General features: G+C 45.5%; 1 protein-coding gene across 1 annotated transcript in view; it reads left to right on the top strand.

Moving 5' to 3' along the window:
- Positions 1-23,531, top strand: part of HCN2 (hyperpolarization activated cyclic nucleotide gated potassium and sodium channel 2) — a 67,170-nt gene that overhangs the window by 17,463 nt on the left and 26,176 nt on the right. Inside the window, exon 2 of the mRNA XM_063289289.1 lies at positions 12,242-12,665. Within this exon, the coding sequence (XP_063145359.1) occupies positions 12,242-12,665 (424 nt within the window). The remainder of the gene's footprint in view (positions 1-12,241; positions 12,666-23,531) is intronic.

Raw genomic sequence — 23,531 nt, forward strand, 5'->3', positions numbered from 1 at the left:
CATCTCCTTGTAAGTGGAGGGAAGAATACACCACGCTCATTTGAATGTGGGAACTTTGGACTCCCATGAATTTCACATTGATTTGGTTTATTTTTATTCACTCAGGTTTTCTTTCTTCCCTTTGTTTGTTGATGCCACGTTTTTTGGGTTTGGAATTATCAATTTGCATGTTTATAAATTGGGCAGGGGTAGTTCATTGTTCGCTGTGAGTCTCCCCGTTCCTTAAGGCATGATATTGAAATGTTACAGGGGGACAGGAGTCAAAACAGTAACATTATTATGGCTAGATCACTGTTCCATGACCGTGTATTTTTCTGTTATAAATAGGATTGTATTTACATATTTACATATTTACATATTTACACAGTTGTGCTTACATATTTGCATTTGCTGTGCTAGACTGTCTTTTGGAAGGAAAGGGGCTGGGGGTAGGGGAACCCGACAGAACGAATACATGGGTGAATATGCTTCTGATACATAGTTTGGGAATTTATGGATCCAGCAGGAAACCATCTGTGGAGTCCATGGTGCCCCCACCATTTCAAGAGGACATTCTGCCACATTAGGAGCTAGCAAAAATTCCTTTCAGGTCGTATCAAAGGATTCTTTTTTAGTACGTAACTTTTAATGAGACCATTATTAGCTTAGTGATAACCAGCTGCCGCAAAGAGGTGACATCCATTCTCCTTGGAAGAACTGACGTGGAGTTAGGGAGGAACAAACACCTCCATATATTCCTTGGGGCAAACACGATCAGGCATTCACGCATGGTCCTTGAAAATCCCTACAGCAGCGTTTCCCAACCGTGGCAACTTGAAGATGTGCGGACTTCAACTCCCAGAATTCCCCAGCCAGCATGGATGGCTGGGGAATTCTGGGAGTTGAAGTCCACACATCTTAAAATTGATGAGATTGAGAAACACTGGATTAGAAATAAGACAGTATCTACATTTATTGGTGACTGGAAACCCCTTATGGACTTTTTGCGTAAAGAAGAAAAAAATAATAATTTATGATTTATGGCTTTGATGATTAGATAGGATAAATTATAGAAAGAAGAGATGTAACTTTAGAGAGAGAGGTCAATTTATAGTTATAACTGCTGTAAAGAATATCAGAAGCCATTTCTTTATATCTTTTTTCTTTCTTTTCTATTTTTCTGCTACTTTTTCTTTTTCCACCATTAGTTTTTTTTCCCCGTTTTTCTTTTTCACTCTATTTTAGTTTGCATTAGTCTTATGCTTGTCTTCAAAAATTTCAATTAAAATAGAGGTCCTGTCTTTATGTTTTTAAAGCCCTTCATTGTCACAAAGCAAGTTCGCAGGGTTCAAGATTGTGTTTTCAGTGGACATTTTTAAGAGAACCTGGATTGCCTCTACAGCCGCAAAAATCCGGCATTGAACACAGGGTTGTATGAAAGAACCTTCAAGTCCCTCCTTATTCTAAAATTCTTTCATTTAAACCAGGAGCAACCAAGCAACTGATGCCCTTGTGGGAAGCATACTTAAACAGGAGCCAGAAAGCATTATCGGCAGAATTTTTACCCTTCCCTGAATTGCTTATTTTAGCCAGGACATGAATCTAGCAAATAGATCTGCCTCTGCAGATTTACTTACATTTTTAAACAAGCTGGCCCTAAATAAATACAAACTGAATAGCAAGCCATTTTTTAGAGCATTGGTCCAATCTATTCTATATGCCTCTAAGCTTAACTAAAAAGGTAGGATTTAAAATGATTGAATGGATAAAGAAATAAAACAAGCACATGATGCAGAATTGTTCTCTTTTCATCACACAGTCCAGAGTCCTGCTCCCTCACCTGAGAAAGGAAACGTTGCAGGACCCAGAATTTGGAATTCTGACATTTAAGGCTTAACTCCTTCCCAAGACAGACTGTTCTGTGACCTTCGGAAGACACTGCATTCTTTGAAGCTGAGCACCTTCTCTTTGTAAAATGAACACAGCAGTGGTAGAATTGAACTTGCAACTCACAGAATACCTGGGTATTATACACTGCCCTTTCCACAGTAAAGAATGGCTGCTGAGTGATTCTTCTTTTCTTTCGCGAGGGCAGGGACACTGTAGGGCAGGGTCCTTGGCCCCTTGAAGGTGTGTGGACTTCAACTCCCAGAATTCCCCAGCCACATCAAAGCATAGAAAGGGAGTAAAAAATGCAAGGCATGGAAATTAAAGGCATGCAATAAGGAAAGGAAAGGAAGTATAAGTACTGGTGTCATCTGCCATACCTTTCCATATCTGCCCATCCTTACAGACTATCCTTGCTTCCATCACAACTCCACACTGCTTCATTCTTTGCCTTTTCTTTAAATTTCTCTCTCTTTCTGAAGATCTCATCAGTTCTTAATCTTCTCCTTTCTCTTGGCTCTTCCTTCAAATAAATAAGCACAATAGGTGCCCAATCTTTCCTCTCTTTATAATCAAACCATCTCAACTTCCATTCATTGAGTGCCCATACTTGACCATTCCATAAATGCCCCATTTCCACTTGCATTCCACTTACTTTTACATTTCTCCTAAGTTACCCCATTCTTACTTCCAGATTACAAACTGGGCAGAAGCATGCTCTTACAGCCATTTTTGCTTCTTTCTACAAACGTTTATTCCTTGCAAGATATCACATAACTACTGACTGCCCTTCTATCAGTATGTGTATGTCTTAGAATTTTGCATTAGAAAACATTGTACACACATTCTTTTTTTTTTTTGCTATTGTTGAAAAAGTTGCAATTGGCCACTCCATTTTCCCTGCCCAACAGAGCTGCCTTGGCCTTTGATGCATTAATGTCTAGATCCATTCTCCTCATTGCATCATGCAACTTACCTAATATTCGCTGCAAATCATCTGGGTTCCAAGCCAACAATATGCCATCATCTGCATATTTTACTTCACCACCCAACACACCTCTAAGCACTCTTTGCATGTTCATCTGTCAATAAATTAAGCAATCAAGGGAAAATAATCACATCCTTGGCTCAACTCCCAGTTCAGTGCTGAACCACTTTTTAAAAATTCCATTTACTTCCACTCATGCTTTACTTCCATCATATCCTGTTCTTACTACATTCAGCAACTGAAGCTGAACTCTGTATTTACAACCTTTGCAGGTCTGTTAAAGTGAAGGAAAGCTGAAGAAATATCGTAAGCACAGTTGCATTTCAACTTAGCGATGGCTTCACTTAATGACTGAGTTGCCGGTCCCAATTGTGGTTGTTAAATGAGTGGTTGTTACCTGTAGTGGGATACAAGCAGCAGTACTTTGACTTGCAATATAGACTCCAGCTTAGTGATCTTAGCTTGCACAGAGTAGTGTGAGCATGCACCGCATAAAAATTATAAAAATTGCCTTTTCTTACTGGTGTCTTACTGGCCAAAATGTTCCAAATTTGATGGATGCTCATTAGTAGGGACTCCATTAGCTTGTGGCCTAGGTATGATCAAATCTGGTAACTTTCTTTATATTGCCAAAACACCTGCAATCTTAAAACACCTCTAATGGGTAAATTCCATTGAACTTAAATGTGCACAGAATGGTAATTCATCATTCAGGGAAAACTGGGATGGTGTCAGCAAACAAATAGATGAACATTCAGGTTTTAATGGTTTCCATTTTGCTGCAAGCTGTTTTGCAGATCCTTTGTAGGGCAAAAAACTGGAGCAGGCAAACATATATATGGTTATTTTTGCAAAAAAATGCCCTCCATACATTATTGGAAAACTGGTTTTGTCTGCCACTGAAATCTCTCCAATGTAAGCTGGTTTTAGCAGATCTCTGCTTGTTAATTTAATGTAAGAGGGGTAATATTGCAGAGGGAGCTGTCTGTGGTGCTGAAAACAGATAGACAACTTTTTCCAAAGAGTGTAATGTCTGTCTCTAATGCACTTTCTCCAACTTTGTGACCTCCAAATGTATTAAATAACAGTCCTCAGGATTCCAGCTAGTTGGTCATGAAAGCAATTGATGTCCTTTATTATTGCTGCCCAGAATATCACAGTTTGTAGTAGAATGTCACCAAACATGGAGATCCCACATAGCCTTTTCCTTCTTCCTCCCTTCTTGGTCTGTACATGCATGCAAGAGAAGAAAAGAAGGCCGAACATGCTGAGCCTTAAATCAGGTTAATGAAAGAGAATGGCTCTGCAACTTTTAGTACTCAAAGATGGCTTACTGTGAAGGTCTGCTTCATACAACATGCTGTACTGGTGACTGGTAGAGTCAAATTGCCCAGCCTCATTTTTGCCTAATCTAGCACCTTGTGTGAACCTAGCTGGACAGTGAATGGCCCACTCAGTGTAGCTGGATTAGGGAGGAACACCATCTTACCTGCCCATTTTCCACCAGAGGTTGCAGCAAGCACTTAACTTCCTTGACTCGAGAATTGCATTCACACAACTAGAGAGTAACTCTTCAGAGCTCTGCTATCCACAGTTGCGATTTGAATCCTTTGGCACCTTACAGCACACCAGCTGTCCTAAATGTGAAAACTACTTCTCTGTGGAATGGTGACAGAGTCCAAAATCAGTGGTGTTACTAGCAGTTGCCAAAACAGAAACAGAAAAGGTGGTAGTGCTGCCAGGGAGGCATGGATTGGCCTTGCAGATGTTAAGATCTGGAGCTTGGCTCAGCCTAGTAAGATAGCCTTCCCCAGCTTGGGTAGCCTCCAGACATGCTGGAATGATGGTATCCAGAATTGCCAGCCAATCTGAAGCCATGCTGGTGTGGAAATTGGGAAATTAGAGAAGGCTGCAGGGCAGCTGTCAGCAATCAGAGAAGAGGGTATGAAGGCATGCAGTTGGTAGGCAGCATGAAGCTTTGAGATTTGTCACATCTTAGACACACAGGCATATGTGCCCAGACCATGCTTTGGTGTTCTTGCCCAGTGAAGCAGGCCTGATGCAACTTATCTGTTGCCCTCCTCCTCCCTCCTTCCCCAAACTTGCAACTTGGATGCAAGATTTGCCCAGGATCCTTTTTGTGAATGCAGCACGTGGCTGATCTTTTCTGGGCTAGAAGCTATGCAGGATTGGGCCTGGATAGTACTTGGATAGAGGACCACCAGGAAATCCTGGGGATGTAGTCTAGAGACCATACAAGAAGCAGTGGCAACCCACTTCCATAACGCTGCCAAGAAAACTGCACAGATTGGCCCCTATCATTTCCTTGAGCCAAGCTTGACTTGGAGACTTCAAGTTTTACCTTAATCCTGACGACTTTGCTCATAACTGAGATTCCTGCGTGCCTAAAACAACGGCATTGGCAATTCAACTGATGTTGTGATCTGCCCCAACCTTTTTTGGCCTTGAGAGTTGAATCCTCTGGATTTTCCGTGAGGTTTTGACTGGCAGCCTGGTTTTATAGAAGAGCCAAGAATCTTTTCCTCCTTCCCCCAGCCTCTACTTTAAGTGTCCTATTTTTATTTTCCTGAAATCTATATTCTGCTTCATGACTGTGACAGTTCTCTCCTTCCTCCTGGGGGAACAAATGCCAGTTGGGAAGAACCCAGAGAGCAGCACAGTGAAATGGAGGCCAATCTCAACAGACTTCTCTGGGAGTTTAAGATGTTTGTCCATAACATTAAGGAAGATGCATTTTTAATAGGAAAGAAATTGGTCTTTTAGGCTCTTGTTCCCAATCTTTTTCAGCTCCTTTGAATCTGGGCTTCCATCCTTCATTGCTTACAGAACAGCACCCTGCCGGTGCTCTTTACTTTTCGTGTCTAAGCTTCTTCCGGAGCCAAGTGCTTATGGGCCTTTGGGGTCATCAGAACAGTTGTGTTTCCTGCGTTGTCTTCTGTGCTCCCTTTTTTGCTGAAAATAGATTGGAAAGTGGGCAAACTAAAATCTCTGTTGGAATCACGTCCAATTTCTAGAAGCCACCGGGTGCAGTTTTGACTGGTGAATCTTTAGAAAGCCAATCACCAGTAGCTTTGCACCTTTTTCTATTATAGGGTTTCTCAAACTTGGCAACTTTAAGATGTGTGGACTTCAACTCCCAGAATTCTCCAGCCAGTATGGCTGGCTGGGGAATTCTGGGAGTTGAAGTCCACACATCTTAAAGTTGCCAAGTTTGAGAAATGCTGCTCTATTATCTTGCCACATGGCTGGTTGTATGCCTTCCTTCCTTCCTCCTTTCTCCCATCCATCTCCTCCCTCCCTCCCTTTCTCCTTCCTTCCCCCCTTCCCCCTCCCCCCCCCTTCCTCCTTTCCTACCAGATGGACAGATCAGACTTAGTTTAAAGAAGGGAGGGAGCTGCAGTCTGCAACAATCCAAGGACAAATTATAGCCATTATGACTCTTAAAAGAACTTCTGACTTTTTGTTTTGGCCTGGTGCAATGGGACATATTAAGTAACATGTTCCTTGGGATCTGGTTGTATTCCTTTTCAAAGAGAGGCAGAGGGAGAGGAAAAGGGAGGCAAAAAGGAGACTGTAATGCCTGGTGGTTGGTGATGCTCAAATTCTGATCTAACCGCTAAGTGCTGGCACCGCTTGATGGAAGATTCTGCAGTGCCTCAGTTTTCCTCATCTGTGAAATGGCATTCAAGACATGCATGCAGATGTTTAGTACTAATTCACACCGGCAGTGGGATTTTTCCACTTGGAATGAACCAAGCTGCATTGTATTTTGAACCAAGCTGCATTTTGCATATGTATTTTTTCACCTTTTTGAAGTGAGTTTTTTAAAATTATTATTATTCCTCAAAAGTGCTCAGTTAACTTTACAAACTGGCACTGAACTGGAGACATTTTTGAGCAAAAAGGGGCAGAAATTTGTACGGAATTAGTTGCTTTGCTTGGCCCAAAGAGTCTATTCTATCCGTTCCTCTTCATCCATGCTGGGGCACATGGCAGGGGAGTTGTACGATAAAGGAAAACGGCTCACCCCAACTTAGAACAGGGATAGACAACATTTGAAGGGCTAATGTGCCAACGTTGGCAACATTGCAGCTTTTTTAATTATGAGAGTTTCAGTTACTCAATCTCAGGCTAAATTTTGCCATCGGGGAAGGGTCGAGGGGTGGGTATAATGTGATAAATCTCACAGAGGCTTCTTGCAGAGCGCCCCCCTCCCAATTTAGAAGAAAAACTACAAAATGCAAGGGAGGGCATGATAAATCTTGGTGAAATGAAATTTTTTTTGGAAACCTGTTTGTCAAAAGAGATTCTTTCTCCTCCTGTCCTCCCCAAATGGATTGACTTTTGCATACAAAAATCAGCCCAGAATTAGGTAGGCTCCACCAGCTTACTTGGCTTTTAAGGAGGACTTTAGAGAGTTTTATAGAGAGTTTACTGTGGTTCCTCATAACAGCTAAATGAAACTTCCAAGCATAGAGGCAGTCTACCCTAAAAAGTAGGAGTATGTGGGGAGGTGCAACTGGGCTCATATCTGTGGTGGGCTTTCCAAGGGCAACTAGTTAGTTGATATGGGAAGCAGAAAGCTGATTAATAAGAATTGTCGATCTGAAAGAGCAATAATAATAATAATAGTGGTTAAGGCAACAGGCTAGAAACGAGGAGGCTGTGAGTTCTAGTCCTGCCTTAGGCATGAAAGCCGGCTGGGCGACCTTGGGCCAGTCCCTCTCTCTCAGCCCAAGAGCCAATCAGGTGTGGTATGAGAGTTCTAGTCCCACCTTAGGCATGAAAGGTGGCTGGGTCACCTTGGGCCAGTCCCTCTCTCTCAGCCCAAGGGCCAATCAGGCGTGGTAGGAGAGTTCTAGTCCCGCCTGAGGCATGAGAGCCGGCTGGGTAACCTTGGGCCGGTCCCTCTCTCTCAGCCCAATCCACCTCACAGGGTTGTTGTTGTGGGGAAAACAGGAGGAGGAAAGAGTATTAGGTATGTTCACTGCCTTGAGTTATTTATAAAAATAATAAAGGTGGGATAGAAAATAATTAAATTAAATTAATAATAATAATAATAATAATAATAATAGGACAAAAATGCTAAATCCAGTCTAAACATCTGGCTGGCTGTGTGATCAACCATAATTTTTAATAATAGGTCGTAACGTGCCCCTGTTTCCTGCACTGCACTTTGAAACTTCTTTCGTACCAGTAGTTACTGGGGAGATCGGAAGAGTATCCAGGACCCAAGGCTGCCTACTTGAAATCCTAATTTTCTCTCTCTGGCATGACTGGCAGTTAGAAGAATTATTTTCCCATTCCAAGAGCTATGATTGCAGGAAATCAAATATGGCAGCTTCTCTTGATGGCTCCAGGCAAATATTTTATGCCCTACAGAGAAACAAACAGGAATGGAGGTAGCGGGGGGTAAATGGAAAAACCACAACCCACAGTTATTTCAATTGTACATATTTCTTTCAACCCCAGCAGCTGCCCCAGTTTATTGCAAAAAGAGCAAGCCAACACCATAAAAAAAAAAAAGTGGTGGGGAAATAAATTTTCCTTTCCTGCAGAAATAAAGGCGATCTTATTATAACTGCAGTGAGAGGGCGGTACTAAAAAAATGTGAAAAGTAAGGAAATAAATAAACCATGTCCCCGGCTTCCTCTGATTTGTCCATATTTGAATTATGTGCATCTTGGGGGTGGATTGAGGACAAGGGAGAAACTCTGTCTTTTAATTTTGGCTGACAGCTTGTAGAGCAATGCTGAAGCAATGGCTAAAGTGGAATTCAAAAACCTTGGCTATCTGCTTTTGACCTTGCAGGCTTCTGGAGAAGGACGCCAGGCTTCCAGCGAAAGGGGGAAGTGGAACAGGATTCTGCAAGGGCACTTCCTGATGGGGGGACTGGAAAGGGACTCCGCATTCCTCCCATGAAAATCATCCAAGGTTGTTTGAGCCCAGAAGGTGATGGGAGCTGCCGTCATCTCGGGGATGGCATATATATCTGGATTTATTTTTTTACAAAGTTGCTGCATTTTAACATTTTAACAGGAAGCTTGGCTATAATGTAGTATGGCTCCAGACTTGTAGATAGGGTGTTCCAAGCCTTCCCTTCCTTGTGCACGCTTGCTGACTTGGACTTAATAAAAAATAAGGATGTGGATTTCAAGGGCCTTGAAGAAGGAGCGGAACAAACAGAAGATGGCTGTGAACATTAACACACTCGGCCAGTTCACAACCAAGGGGCTGCGTTCGTGCAGCATGCTGAGCTTGATGGTTTTAATCTGAGTTAGGTTTGGGGGAGGGCTTAGCGTGTGTGAATCCAACCCAGTTGGTTAGTTTGAGGTTCAGGGTACTGTGAGGACCCTAAAAACAGGTCAGTTCAGAAACCAAGTTAAGAGTGTTATAGATTGTCTTTCTAGCTGGAGGTTTCAGGGAAGCATCATAGCTCAACAGCACAGGACCTGTTCGAATGGCAAAAGGCCCCTAGATTGATCCCTGGTTATCTAATCACAAAGATTAGATCGCAGCTCAGGAGAAAATCCCTAGAGAGCTGTTATAACCCACCAGAGTGGACAAAATTGGGCTAGATGAACATAAGTTGATGAAATTCAGGGCAGATTCTTATATTTCCCTTGGCTGGTGGGAGAACACCTACTTTGCACAGAGAAAATAATGTTTGATATTCAGATGCTTCACTTAAGGGAGGAATGGGCAACCTAAAACCCCCAGAATTCAGCAGGAGAATTGCAGTTTTCAGCACTGTAAATTTTTGGTGTGTGTGTGTGTTTATTTTGTTGAAGCCTTTGCAAACTGTAGAATAACGTCCTATCATGCTGAATCAATGAGGGGTCATTCTAAACAACATGAAATTACTTTCCTGTGCTCTTAAAATGAAGTTAATACAACAGAGAACACTTAATAAGGATTATTCATGATTGTCTTCCTGTTGGAATTGGAACTTTAACTCAATATTTTGTCATCTGATGGAGCCACCCTCGACAGAATTGTTAACATAACTCTGGATCGATCACTGAGGTGTAAAGATGAGTATGTTCTTCTTGACTATATCCACAGTGTTTAGAGTTTATCAAGATATCAAGAATTATTGACTCGGAGGACATGGTAGGTAAAGGTAAAGGTTTTCCTTGACATTAAGCCCAGCCGTGTCCGACTCTAGGGGGCGGTGCTCAATCTCTGTTTCAAAGCCGAAGAGCCGGCATTTGTCCGAAGACACTTCCTCCGTGGTCATGTGGCCGGCATGACTACACGGAACGCTGTTACCTTCCCGCCGAAGCGGTACCTATTGATCTACTCACATTGGCATGTTTTCGAACTGCTAGGTGAGCAGGAGCTGGGACTAGCAACGGGAGCTCCCCCCGTCACGCGGGTTCGAATCGCCGACCTTCCGATCGGCAAGCTCAGCAGCTCAGCGATTTAACCCGCAGCGCCACCGCGTCCCACGGTGCAGTCGGGAGTTTTGGAGTTTGGCCAAAAATATTATCATGCAACACAGGAAGAAGAATCCACACCTGATGTGCAGTAATGGGTTGCTGAAATATGTTGCCTTAAGAAATAAGTTGAGCAATATGTCTTTTGAAGTAGTTCTGTTTATTATCGGATTATCAGACTCTTTTCCCCACTCTTTCTATTATTCTAATGATTACGGTCACCCACACCTTAGTCGTCTCTGGACTAGACTACTGCAATGTGCTCTACATGGGGCACCCTTGAAGGCCATCCAGAGGCTGCAGTTGGTCCAGAATGCAGCGGCGCATGTAGTTATGGGTGCAGCTCATTATGCCCACGTAATGCCACTACTCCGCAAACTGCACTAGCTTCCAGTAGGGTTCCAGGTGTGATTGAAGGTGCTGGTGATCACTTTTAAAGCCCTACATGGCATAGGACCAGATTATTTGAGGGGCCACCTTCTCCCAGGAACATCTGCCTGCCCCACATGCTCCCACAGAGAGGGCATGCTCCAGATTCCTTCTTTTAAATCTTGTCATCTTATGGGACCTAGGAAGCATTGCCTTTGTTCTCCAGGACAATCTCTCCCCCCGATATACGACAAGCCCCAACTTAGCTTGTCTTTAGGAAAGCCGTTAAGACCTGGCTCTTCCCCCAGGAATTAGGGGACAGTTGAGCGAGAGTTTTGTTATGTTGCTTGATTTGCCCTTTTATATTTTGTGTTTTATATTTATCTGTTGTTGATGTTGTTTTTTATGTATTTATTTTTTAATGCTATACGCTGCCCAGAGTCACACTGTTAGAGTTGGGTGCCTGTAAATCTTATTAATAAATAAATACATACATAATATTAAGTTGCAGGTTAATATTATTAATGGCAACAAAAGCACCATTCTATATAATCCCTAAAAGGCAAAAGTGAAGCTTCTGGAAGGCAAACCTTTTCCTTGTTTCTTTACTTAAAGTTGGGGTGGGGGGAGTAAATGTGCAGCTCTAGGGAGAAAGAGTACAGCTAGTCCTCACTTAATGACCATTCATTTAGTGATGGTTCAGACTTACAAAGGTGCTGGAAAAAACGACTTACAACCAGTGCTTGCACTTAAGAGTGTTGCAGCTTCCTTGTGGTCATGTGATCACGATTTGGGCGCTTGGCAACCGATTCGCATTTATGGCCGTTGTAGCATCCTGTGGTCATGTGATCACCATTTTCAACCTTCCTGGCCAGCTTCTGGCAAGCAAAATCAATGGGGAACTGTGTGATTTGCTTAATGACCACTGCAGAAAAGGTTGTAAAATCAGGTTGGATTTGCTTAATGGCTGTTTCACTTAGCAACTGAAATTCTGGTCTCAGTTGTGGTCATTAAGTGAGAACTACCTGTAGCCAATTATCGAGAATCAGTTCTGCTAGCAGAGGCTGGAGGAGAAAAACCTGCTAGTCGTTTTTGGGCAAAATGTATAGATGGTCTCCTTTCACACAACACCAGTGTGGAGTAGGACTGGGGAAACTCAGGTTCAAGCCCCCCTCAGCCCAACCTACCTCACACAGAGTTGTTCTGGGGGAAAATTGGAGGAGGGTGCACTGGGTATGCTGCGTTTTGCTCTGGAGGAAAGGATGTAACTCAAACGCATTTAACATAGTTAGTGAATTGACCTATTTTCTGGATTCACACAAGACAAAAACATAAATTAACATTCTTGGTTCAGACAACATACTGTAGATCCTCTTGAAAAAAAAAAAAGCAAACTTGAAGTAAACACAGACTAAGTTAAGTATGTTGTGTGAAGGCATCTGCTGATTAATGCGTTCAGGGTGTGGTGGGCAAACACAACCATAGTCTAGCTTTGACCCAGGGCTTGCTCCCGTGTTCTCACGTGTCTTTGATTCCCGTGTTCTTCCTTTCATTTCAGGTTCTACTGGGACTTCACCATGTTGCTCTTCATGGTGGGCAACCTGATCATCATCCCTGTTGGCATCACCTTCTTCAAAGATGAGACCACCGCTCCCTGGATCGTCTTCAATGTGGTGTCCGACACCTTCTTCCTCATGGACCTGGTCATGAATTTCCGGACGGGCATTGTCATCGAGGACAATACGGAGATCATCCTGGATCCCGAGCGGATCAAGAAGAAGTACTTGAAGACGTGGTTTGTGGTGGACTTTGTCTCCTCTATTCCGGTGGATTATATCTTTCTCATTGTGGAGAAGGGCATTGATTCCGAGGTCTACAAGACCGCCCGTGCCTTGCGCATCGTCCGCTTCACCAAGATTTTGAGTCTCCTGCGGCTTTTGCGTCTCTCCCGTCTGATTCGCTACATTCACCAGTGGGAAGAGGTAAGAGCTGAGCTTGAAGCCAAGCCCAGAATTTTCACAGACCCTCCCAAAGGAGAACAACCTTTTTGCTCTTTGGAGGATTTTAAAAAAGAGAGAACCATCCTTTTTTTTTTGAGCCGAGGGGCCCATTTGGAATTTGGGGAGTGTGCCATGGGCACACTCAGAAAATGGCCACCACGGTAGGTGTGGCCGTTCACCAAGCACAGATTGACCAGAAGGGTCTTCCTCTCCAGGATGCTCCCTCCCACTTCAGTGGGGCATTTGGGGACCCCGAAGCATTTCTGAAAATAAATGCAGCAAGCGAACCTGGGGTTTTGATTGTCAGCAGCTCAGCTTTGCTGTTTCTTCGTTTTTATTCAAGAATTCTTTTTAAAAAGCGGGGGGACCAGCTTTAATGGAGAATTGGTTGAGCACATTCATGCCAACACTATGCTGCATCCTGTTGGGAAGGATATATTTAAAAACCATCCCATTTCAAGAAAGAGTGTGGCTATGTTTAACTCGGTGAAAAAAAAATGCAAGGGAAACACTGGTCCCGTAAAAAATCAGGAGTCAGGTGGCACCTTTTCAAGCTAACAAATGATATTAAAAGGCCTAAGCTTTTGAAAGCTGCAGCTGTCTTTTAATTTGTGAGTCTTAAATGGTACTAACCGATTCCTCCTGATTTAGGGGTTCACACGACACAAAAGACTAGATTTCAGTGGGGCTGAATCCTTTGTAGTTCAGTATCTTGCGATAACTCAGTGGTTATCATGCCGTGTTTTGTGAACTGTCACGTTAAGCCATAATTAGGGTTTGTTTCCTTGAGCCAGCTTTAGGCCTGCTGCATGATGCACAGAAGGACTTAGGGCCTTCCTTACAGGGTCAGATCCCCCCAATTTAAGCCTGATAGCAATTAATCTGAATTCTGTGATCTTGAGTCAATCATGTTCCCTGTGTCTGTACAGGCAGTCCTTGCTTAACAACCATTAATTTAGTGACAGTTTGGACTTAACAACAGTGCTGAAAAAACTGACTTACAACCGGTCCTCACACTGATGACCGTTGCAGCATCCCCATGGTCACATGATCACAATTTGGGCACTTGTCAACAGGTTCATATTTATGACCGTCAGTGTCCTGTGGTCATGTGATTGCCATTTCTGACCTTCCCAGCCGGCTTCTGGCAAGCAAAATCAATTGGGAACCTCACAATTTGCTTAAAGACTGTGTGGTTTGCTTAACAACCTCCACAAAAAAGGTCATAAAATCAGGTCAGATTCGCTTAATGACTGCTTCGGTTAGCAACTGAAATTCTGGTCTCAATTGTCGTTAAGCGAGGACTACCTGTATGTATCTAATTTGCAATTTTCAGGCACTGAGTCCCAGGAAGAGCCAAAGAAAAGTAGATTGAGGCTCCACCTACGAATGATTGGAAATCTTTCTTTTTGTGGTTACCCTCTATCTCTGCATATTTATTTTTATTTGTTTTCTGGATTTCTGTGCTACATTTCCTCCAAGAGCTCTTAACTGGTGATCTCCCTTCATTCCCCCCCACCCCAATAATAATTTTGCAAGGTAGTTGAGGCAAGAGGAAGTGACTGGCCAAAAGTTTCCATGGCTGAGAGCGGACTGGTTTCCATGAGGACTAGGAACTTTAATTTTAAAAATAAGGGATGAGATTCACGATTAAACTGCTTGGTGAACTTCACCCAGAGCAGCAGTGCGTCATGGCTGGCTGGGGAATTCTGGGAGTCGAAGTCAACCCATTTTAAAGTTGCCAAGGTTGAGAAACACTGCTCTGGTGGAATTGGTTAGAGCCTGTGCGCTTAGGGTAAAGGCTGAACCCGCTGCTGCTCTAGGGGAGGTCCACCGAGCAGTTTAATTGCACATTGAGCTGGCGAGGCCTGACAGATCTGGAGCCTAAATAAGGATGTTGGCCTGGCGTTGCAAAAATATAAGAAACCTCATGATGTAAAATAAGCCACCCGCGTGGGCAAGATCTAGCTCCTCTCCCCCCTGAGCTAATAGGGTTCTCAGCAGCCACAAAATGCTCTTGTCAGCTGGGTGTAAAACAAAAATCTAGATGTGTGAGAGGCACAGGAATATATACAGTATGCATATATGAAATATATATACGTATGTGCATGCATGTGTGAAATATAGAGAGACACTGGCACAAAATGCATGTGATATGCATATTTCACACATACAATAGTATAGCTATAGTATTATATATACGCACTGAAATATATAACACTTCTATTTCAGATATATTTTGCACATACATATTTCAGATATATATGTATTAGAGAGAGAGAGCATGACAGCGAGCCAGTTTGGTGTAGTGGTGAAGGTGCTAGGCTAGAAACCAGGAGACTGAGAGTTCTAGTCCCACCTCAGGCATGAAAGCCGGCTGGGTGACCTTGCGCCAGTCCCTCCCTCCCAGCCCAAGGGCCAATCAGGTGTGGTTGGAGAGTTCTAGACCCGCCTTAGGCATGAAAGCCGGCTGGGTGACCTTGCGCCAGTCCCTCCCTCCCAGCCCAAGGGCCAATCAGGTGTGGTTGGAGAGTTCTAGACCCGCCTTAGGCATGAAAGCCGGCTGGGTGACCTTGCGCCAGTCCCTCCCTCTCAGCCCAAGGGCCAATCAGGTGTGGTTGGAGAGTTCTAGACCCGCCTTAGGCATGAAAGCCGGCTGGGTGACCTTGCGCCAGTCCCTCCCTCTCAGCCCAAGGGCCAATCAGGTGTGGTTGGAGAGTTCTAGACCCGCCTTAGGCATGAAAGCCGGCTGGGTGACCTTGCGCCAGTCCCTCCCTCTCAGCCCAAGGGCCAATCAGGTGTGGTTGGAGAGTTCTAGACCCGCCTTAGGCATGAAAGCCGGCTGGGTGACCTTGCGCCAGTCCCTCCCTCTCAGCCCAAGGGCCAATCAGGTGTGGTTGGAGAGTTCTAGACCCGCCTTAGGCATGAAAGCCGGCTGGGTGACCTTGCGCCAGTCCCTCTCTCTCAGCCCAAGGGCCAATCAGGCGTGGTAGGAGAGTTCTAGACCCGCCTTAGGCATGAAAGCCGGCTGGGTGACCTTGCGCCAGTCCCTCCCTCTCAGCCCAAGGGCCAATCAGGTGTGGTTGGAGAGTTCTAGTCCCACCTCAGGCATGAAAGCCGGCTGGGTGACCTTGCGCCAGTCCCTCCCTCTCAGCCCAAGGGCCAATCAGGTGTGGTTGGAGAGTTCTAGACCCGCCTTAGGCATGAAAGCCGGCTGGGTGACCTTGCGCCAGTCCCTCCCTCTCAGCCCAAGGGCCAATCAGGTGTGGTTGGAGAGTTCTAGTCCCACCTCAGGCATGAAAGCCGGCTGGGTGACCTTGCGCCAGTCCCTCCCTCTCAGCCCAAGGGCCAATCAGGTGTGGTTGGAGAGTTCTAGTCCCACCTCAGGCATGAAAGCCGGCTGGGTGACCTTGCGCCAGTCCCACCCTCTCAGCCCAAGGGCCAATCAGGTGTGGTTGGAGAGTTCTAGACCCGCCTTAGGCATGAAAGCCGGCTGGGTGACCTTGCGCCAGTCCCTCCCTCTCAGCCCAAGGGCCAATCAGGTGTGGTTGGAGAGTTCTAGTCCCACCTTAGGCATGAAAGCCGGCTGGGTGACCTTGGGCCAGTCCCTCCCTCTCAGCCCAAGGGCCAATCAGGCGTGGTAGGAGAGTTCTAGTCCCGCCTTAGGCATGAAAGCCGGCTGGGTGACCTTGGGCCAGTCCCTCCCTCTCAGCCCAAGGGCCAATCAGGTGTGGTAGGAGAGTTCTAGTCCCGCCTTAGGCATGAAAGCCGGCTGGGTGACCTTGCGCCAGTCCCTCTCTCTCAGCCCAAGGGCCAATCAGGCGTGGTTGGAGAGTTCTAGACCCGCCTTAGGCATGAAAGCCGGCTGGGTGACCTTGCGCCAGTCCCTCCCTCTCAGCCCAAGGGCCAATCAGGTGTGGTTGGAGAGTTCTAGTCCCACCTTAGGCATGAAAGCCGGCTGGGTGACCTTGGGCCAGTCCCTCCCTCTCAGCCCAAGGGCCAATCAGGTGTGGTAGGAGAGTTCTAGACCCGCCTTAGGCATGAAAGCCGGCTGGGTGACCTTGCGCCAGTCCCTCTCTCTCAGCCCAAGGGCCAATCAGGCGTGGTTGGAGAGTTCTAGACCCGCCTTAGGCATGAAAGCCGGCTGGGTGACCTTGCGCCAGTCCCTCCCTCTCAGCCCAAGGGCCAATCAGGCGTGGTTGGAGAGTTCTAGACACGCCTTAGGCATGAAAGCCGGCTGGGTGACCTTGCGCCAGTCCCTCCCTCTCAGCCCAAGGGCCAATCAGGCGTGGTTGGAGAGTTCTAGACCCGCCTTAGGCATGAAAGCCGGCTGGGTGACCTTGCGCCAGTCCCACCCTCTCAGCCCAAGGGCCAATCAGGCGTGGTTGGAGAGTTCTAGACCCGCCTTAGGCATGAAAGCCGGCTGGGTGACATTGCGCCAGTCCCTCCCTCTCAGCCCAAGGGCCAATCAGGTGTGGTAGGAGAGTTCTAGTCCCGCCTTAGGCATGAAAGCCGGCTGGGTGACCTTGGGCCAGTCCCTCCCTCTCAGCCCAAGGGCCAATCAGGTGTGGTTGGAGAGTTCTAGTCCCACCTCAGGCATGAAAGCCGGCTGGGTGACCTTGGGCCAGTCCCTCCCTCTCAGCCCAAGGGCCAATCAGGCGTGGTTGGAGAGTTCTAGACCCACCTTAGGCATGAAAGCCGGCTGGATGACCTTGGGCCGGTCCTCTCTCTCAGCCCAACCCACCTCGCAGGGTCGTGGTTGTGGGGCAAATACGTGGAGGGAGCATTATGTATTATTGAGTTGTATAAAATAAAGGTGGGATATAAATGTAATAATTAAAGACACACACATTAATTTTATAACTATCTCACATGCATATATGTTTCATGTTTATATATATTACTCATACATACTGTAGACTCACTGGCATATACTGTATGTGATATTATGTGCATGTTATTTACTGATTTGATTTTTTGGCCTGTTGTAATTGAGAGACTCTTGGCAGGTTAGGATTATATCAATAAAATGTTGATGGTGCAGTTACAATTAATAATAGACCATAAGCCGTGCCCCCCCCCCAATTAAACCATATATAAGATACTAAAGCCATATCTAAGTGTAGATTGTGACCTTAGTCAGATTAAAACTGGTTAGGATGCCTTTTCCCCCCAAGTCCTGCTGTGTTGCCTCATCATGGTGGGGGCTGTTCCTGGGAAGGATGAGCAAAGAACGTTGGAAGCTTGTGCCAAGAGAATATACTCCCTGGAGGGTCACCCAAGGTGTGATGGTCATCCCAGCTGCCCAGATAAAGCAAGTGGGCACCTCTATGGGGCAGCAGCAGTAGAGGAAGATGCCAGAGGAGGACGATCCCTTTAGTTGCAACGGCAAAGGCTTCATTTCAAACTGCGCATTTCAAAGTGCTCTTGTATTTTACTAAGAAAACCACATGGGTGGCAATTAGAACATTATGGACAAATGATGTGAAGACCCAGCTCTCTGGAGGGGGCTCTAATGCTGGGAAAGGTGGAAGGAAAGAGAAGAAGAGGACGACCAGCACCAAGGTAGACAGAAAACCTGAAGGGCCAAGTTGGGATGGATCTTCCTGGAGAAGGACTATGTATGTGGCCTCTAAGAATCACCACCAACTTGATCATCAGTCAGTGGGAATACCTCGCTCTGTTGAGAAGTCCATATTGATTGGAAAGGTGGAAGGAAAGAGAAGAAGAGGAGGATCAGCAGCAAGATGGATGGACAGTTACAGGGGCGATGGGGGCACCCTTGGAAGACCTGAAGGACCAGGTTAGGGGGAGATCCTCCTGGAGAAGGTCTGTCTATGTGGCCTCTAAGAACCACCACCACCTTGATGGCACATAATCAATCAATATGAAGACCTAGCTCTCTGGAGAAGTCCATAAAGCTGAGAAAGGTGGAAGGGAAGAGAAGAGGAGGGGGATCAGCAGCAAGATGGATGGTCTCAGTTACAATGGTGGTGAATGCACCACTGGAAGCTCCCGGTTGGGACAGATCGTCCTGGAGAAAGTCTGTCTGTGTAGTTGTTAAGAGTCAACCACAACTTGATAGCCCATAATGCATTAATGCTTTTCCCTTATGGCGTCTCCTTGCCTAGGATTGAGCCTTTTTTTTTTCCTTATCAAGGGCCACAGTTTCTCCTGGGAGCCAGTGAGGTTGGCTAGTGGTTGGTTGGAGAGAGGCTCAGCATTATTTTCTCCTTTCCCCCTCTCTCAGTCTCTTTCTACTTCGACAGCTTCTCCCTTTTTCCTTCCCAAAGCAGTTGCTGAGGAGGGAACCAAAAACTGTTACTGTAGATCAGACATGTTTGCTGAGAAGTTGAAATCAAGCCACTCCCTGCGTGTGACCAAGGGCTGTGGTTTGCCAGCCCTGTTATGGGAGGAAGAAATTAACATTTCAGAACTCTTTTATCTCCAGTTGCTTCTGCCTTTGCTGCCTTTAGTAGCAGATTAGACACATTCAGGGAGGTGGGACTTCTTTTAAACTTCTGGGTGGCTACTGTGGAAGCAGAATAAGGCTGGGTGGGCCTTTTCTCTGACCCAGCTTTCCTTCTCAACTATGTTGAAGTTTACTGAGCTCTGTTTTTGGAGACCGCTTGGTCATACAGACCGGTGGGGGCATTTCTGCTGGAGTCGGGCACAGCTCTCGCTCTGACTTGGTGTTCCTCTATGTATGTCAAGGTTGAAAGCCAACTTTGACACCTCCAGATGCAAAGAGGTCCAGGAATGATTGTGCTGTTTTCTCATCTCTCCTGTCTTCAAGCAAGATGTTTATTTTATTTATTCGACTTCTATAGCTGCCCTTCTCGGCAAGTGACCCAGGGCAGCTCTGTTGCAGAAAGGCCAGTCACCTTCTCTCACGTTTGAAAGAGAACTTGGCAGAGATGGGCACACAAGGGTGTGTTTGGCTTTGCATCTGTAGATGGCACCAGCTTTCTTGCAAGGGGGGTTGGAATTGGCTCATGTTACCATAGGTGCGTCGAGAAGCATTCTGCAATGCAGAGGGTCACAGAAGCCATGGAGCGATCACCCATTCTCTCATGAGGCTGCCTTTCTCAGCCCTCCTCCCATTTTTACTTCAACCCTTGCAGTTCCTATCCCTCTGTCCCTCAGGTGCACTGCTTCTGCATGAAGTTACCTGGAGATCCTGAGTGCACTTCAAGTGCAGCCTTAGACGTTTCTGTAGAAAATGGAACGGTGGTGTGTTTGCACAACACTAGGTTGAAATCAAGTTGGGCAGTGTACGGCTTCGCTCATTGGGAGGGCCCCAGCTGTTGTATTAGGATGTGTGAGCCAGTGTTGTGAGCCATGTTATGCCACAATATTTATTTTGACATATTTCTTTGGGTGCTTGGCGGGATGTGAATGCTGCAGACAGCCCTCTGATGTGAGGTTACCAGCTCAATTTTGGAAGGGCTAGGAATATGGAGTGCTTGTCCAGGTGGTTTCCCAAGCACCCTACGGCCAGTGACCACTGGTGCTTGCTACAGATAAGCCAGCAGTATTGGTTAGTTTTCAAGATTAGTTCCGAGATCTTAAGAACTGAGGTCCTGGGCGTTAAATCTCTCCTTCTTTCCTGCTTGGGTGCCCATGTGCGTACATTTTATTGCCTAAATTCCACTTTCCTATGGAATCCCAAATGGCAGGTATGGAACAGTGGTGTGATGATTGACAGGGTAGGCTGAGTTTTTCCAGTTCTCCCAGGATACTTAGAGCTTCTCTATTTGCCCTTCCATGCATCATCATGGTTAGATGGTCAGAGATTGAATTAATGAGGGATAAAGCATCTAATTCTTGGGGTTGATAAGAGGGAAATTAAGGGTAGGGGGAATATGGGTTTGAGCAAGCGAATCATGATTAACAGGACCAGGGATGGAGATAGGCATTGCCCTTGTGATCAAGGAGGTGGGCTGGGTTTTTTTCTGTTTCTTTTTTCTTTTCTTTTCCTTCGATTTTTCCCTCTGTCCCCCTGATTATCTATCTATCTATCTCTTCAGCAAAGGATCGTTACCTTGTCGTGGTGCTGGAGCTTGAGCACCTCAATGATGCCATGAGCTAAACCATGAAGGGCCACCCAAGACGGGAAGGTCATGACAGAGAGGTCAGACTAAATGCGATCCCTGGGGAAGGTAATGGCAACCCACCCCAGTATTCTTGCCGTGAAAACTAAATGGATCAGAACAACCAGAGATATGTCAGTATACCATCGGAAGATGAGACCCCCAGGTCGGAAGATGGTCAAAATGCTACTGGGGAGGAACAGAGGATGAGCTCAACTAGCCCCAGACGTGATGACGCAGCTAGCTCAAAGCCGAAAGGATGGCTAGCGGCCAACGGTGCTGGTGGTGAACGGCGAATCCGATGTTCTAAGGATCAACACACCATTGGAACCTGGAATGTAAGATCTATGAGCCAGGGCAAATTGGATGTGGTTATTGGTGAGATGTCAAGATTAAAGATAGACATTTTGGGCGTCAGTGAACTGAAATGGACTGGAATGGGCCACTTCACATCAAATGACCACCAGATCTACTACTGTGGACAAGAGGACCACAGAAGAAATGGAGTAGCCTTCATAATTAATAGTAAAGTGGCTAAAGCAGTGCTTGGATACAACCCAAAAAACGACAGAATGATCTCAATTTGAATTCAGGGCAAGCCATCTAACATCACAGTGATCCAAATATACGCCCCAACCACAAATGCTGAAGAAGCTGAAGTAGAACAGTTCTATGAGGATCTGCAGCACCTACTGGACAACACGCCTAAAAGAGATGTTATTTTCATCACAGGAGACTGGAATGCTAAGGTGGGCAGTCAAATGACACCTGGAATTACAGGTAAGTATGGCCTGGGAGAACAAAACGAAGCAGGACACAGGCTGATAGAATTTTGCCAAGACAACTCACTCTGCATAACAAACACTCTCTTCCAACAACCTAAGAGACGGCTTTATACATGGACTTCACCAGATGGACAACACCGAAATCAGATTGACTACATCCTTTGCAGCCAAAGGTGGCGGACATCTGTACAGTCGGTAAAAACAAGGCCTGGAGCTGACTGTAGTTCAGATCACGAACTTCTTCTTGCACAATTTAGGATCAGACTAAAGAGATTAGGGAAGACCCACAGATCAGCTAGATATGAGCTCACTAATATTCCTAAGGAATATGCAGCGGAGGTGAAGAATCGATTTAAGGGACTGGACTTAGTAGATAGGGTCCCGGAAGAACTCTGGACAGAAGTTGGCAGCATTGTTCAGGAGGCGGCAACAAAATACATCCCAAAGAAAGAGAAAACCAAGAAGGCAAAATGGCTGTCTGCTGAGACACTAGAAGTAGCCCAAGAAAGAAGGAAAGCAAAAGGCAACAGTGATAGGGGGAGATATGCCCAATTAAATGCAAAATTCCAGAGGTTAGCCAGAAGAGATAAGGAATTATTTTTAAACAAGCAATGCGCGGAAGTGGAAGAAGACAATAGAATAGGAAGGACAAGAGACCTCTTCCAGAAAATTAGAAACATTGGAGGTAAATTCCAGGCAAAAATGGGTATGATCAAAAACAAAGATGGCAAGGACCTAACAGAAGAAGAAGAGATCAAGAAAAGGTGGCAAGAATATACAGAAGACCTGTATAGGAAGGATAACAATATTGGGGATAGCTTTGATGGTGTGGTCAGTGAGCTAGAGCCAGACATCCTGAAGAGTGAGGTTGAGTGGGCCTTAAGAAGCATTGCTAATAACAAGGCAGCAGGAGACGACGGCATCCCAGCTGAACTGTTCAAAAGTTTGCAAGATGATGCTGTCAAGGTAATGCATGCTATATGCCAGCAAATTTGGAAAACACAAGAATGGCCATCAGATTGGAAAAAATCAACTTATATCCCCATACCAAAAAAGGGAAACACTAAAGACTGTTCAAACTATCGAACAGTGGCACTCATTTCACATGCCAGTAAGGTAATGCTCAAGATCCTGCAAGGTAGACTTCAGCAGTTCATGGAGCGAGAATTGCCAAATGTACAAGCTGGGTTTAGAAAAGGCAGAGGAACTAGGGACCAAATTGCCAATATCTGCTGGATGATGGAAAAAGCCAGGGAGTTTCAGAAAAACATCTATTTCTGTTTTATTGACTATTCTAAAGCCTTTGACTGTGTGGACCATAACAAATTGTGGCAAGTTCTTAGTGGTATGGGGATACCAAGTCATCTTGTCTGCCTCCTGAAGAATCTGTATAATGACCAAGTCGCAACAGTAAGAACAGACCACGGAACAACGGACTGGTTTAAGATTGGGAAAGGAGTACGGCAGGGCTGTATACTCTCACCCTACCTATTCAACTTGTATGCAGAACACATCATGCGACAAGCTGGGCTTGAGGAATCCAAGGCTGGAGTTAAAATCTCTGGAAGAAACATTAACAATCTCAGATATGCAGATGATACCACTTTGATGGCTGAAAGCGAAGAGGAACTGAGGAGCCTTATGATGAAGGTGAAAGAAGAAAGTGCAAAAGCTGGCTTGCAGCTAAACCTCAAAAAAACCAAGATTATGGCAACCAGCTTGATTGATAACTGGCAAATAGAGGGAGAAAATGTAGAAGCAGTGAAAGACTTTGTATTCCTAGGTGCGAAGATTACTGCAGATGCTGACTGCAGTCAGGAAATCAGAAGACGCTTAATCCTTGGGAGAAGAGCAATGACCAATCTCGATAAAATAGTTAAGAGCAGAGACATCACACTGACAACAAAGGCCCGCATAGTTAAAGCAATGGTGTTCCCTGTAGTAACATATGGCTGCAAGAGCTGGACCAT

This window comes from Candoia aspera, chromosome 1 (genome assembly GCF_035149785.1).
Source record: "Candoia aspera isolate rCanAsp1 chromosome 1, rCanAsp1.hap2, whole genome shotgun sequence".
Classification (NCBI taxonomy): domain Eukaryota; kingdom Metazoa; phylum Chordata; class Lepidosauria; order Squamata; family Boidae; genus Candoia; species Candoia aspera.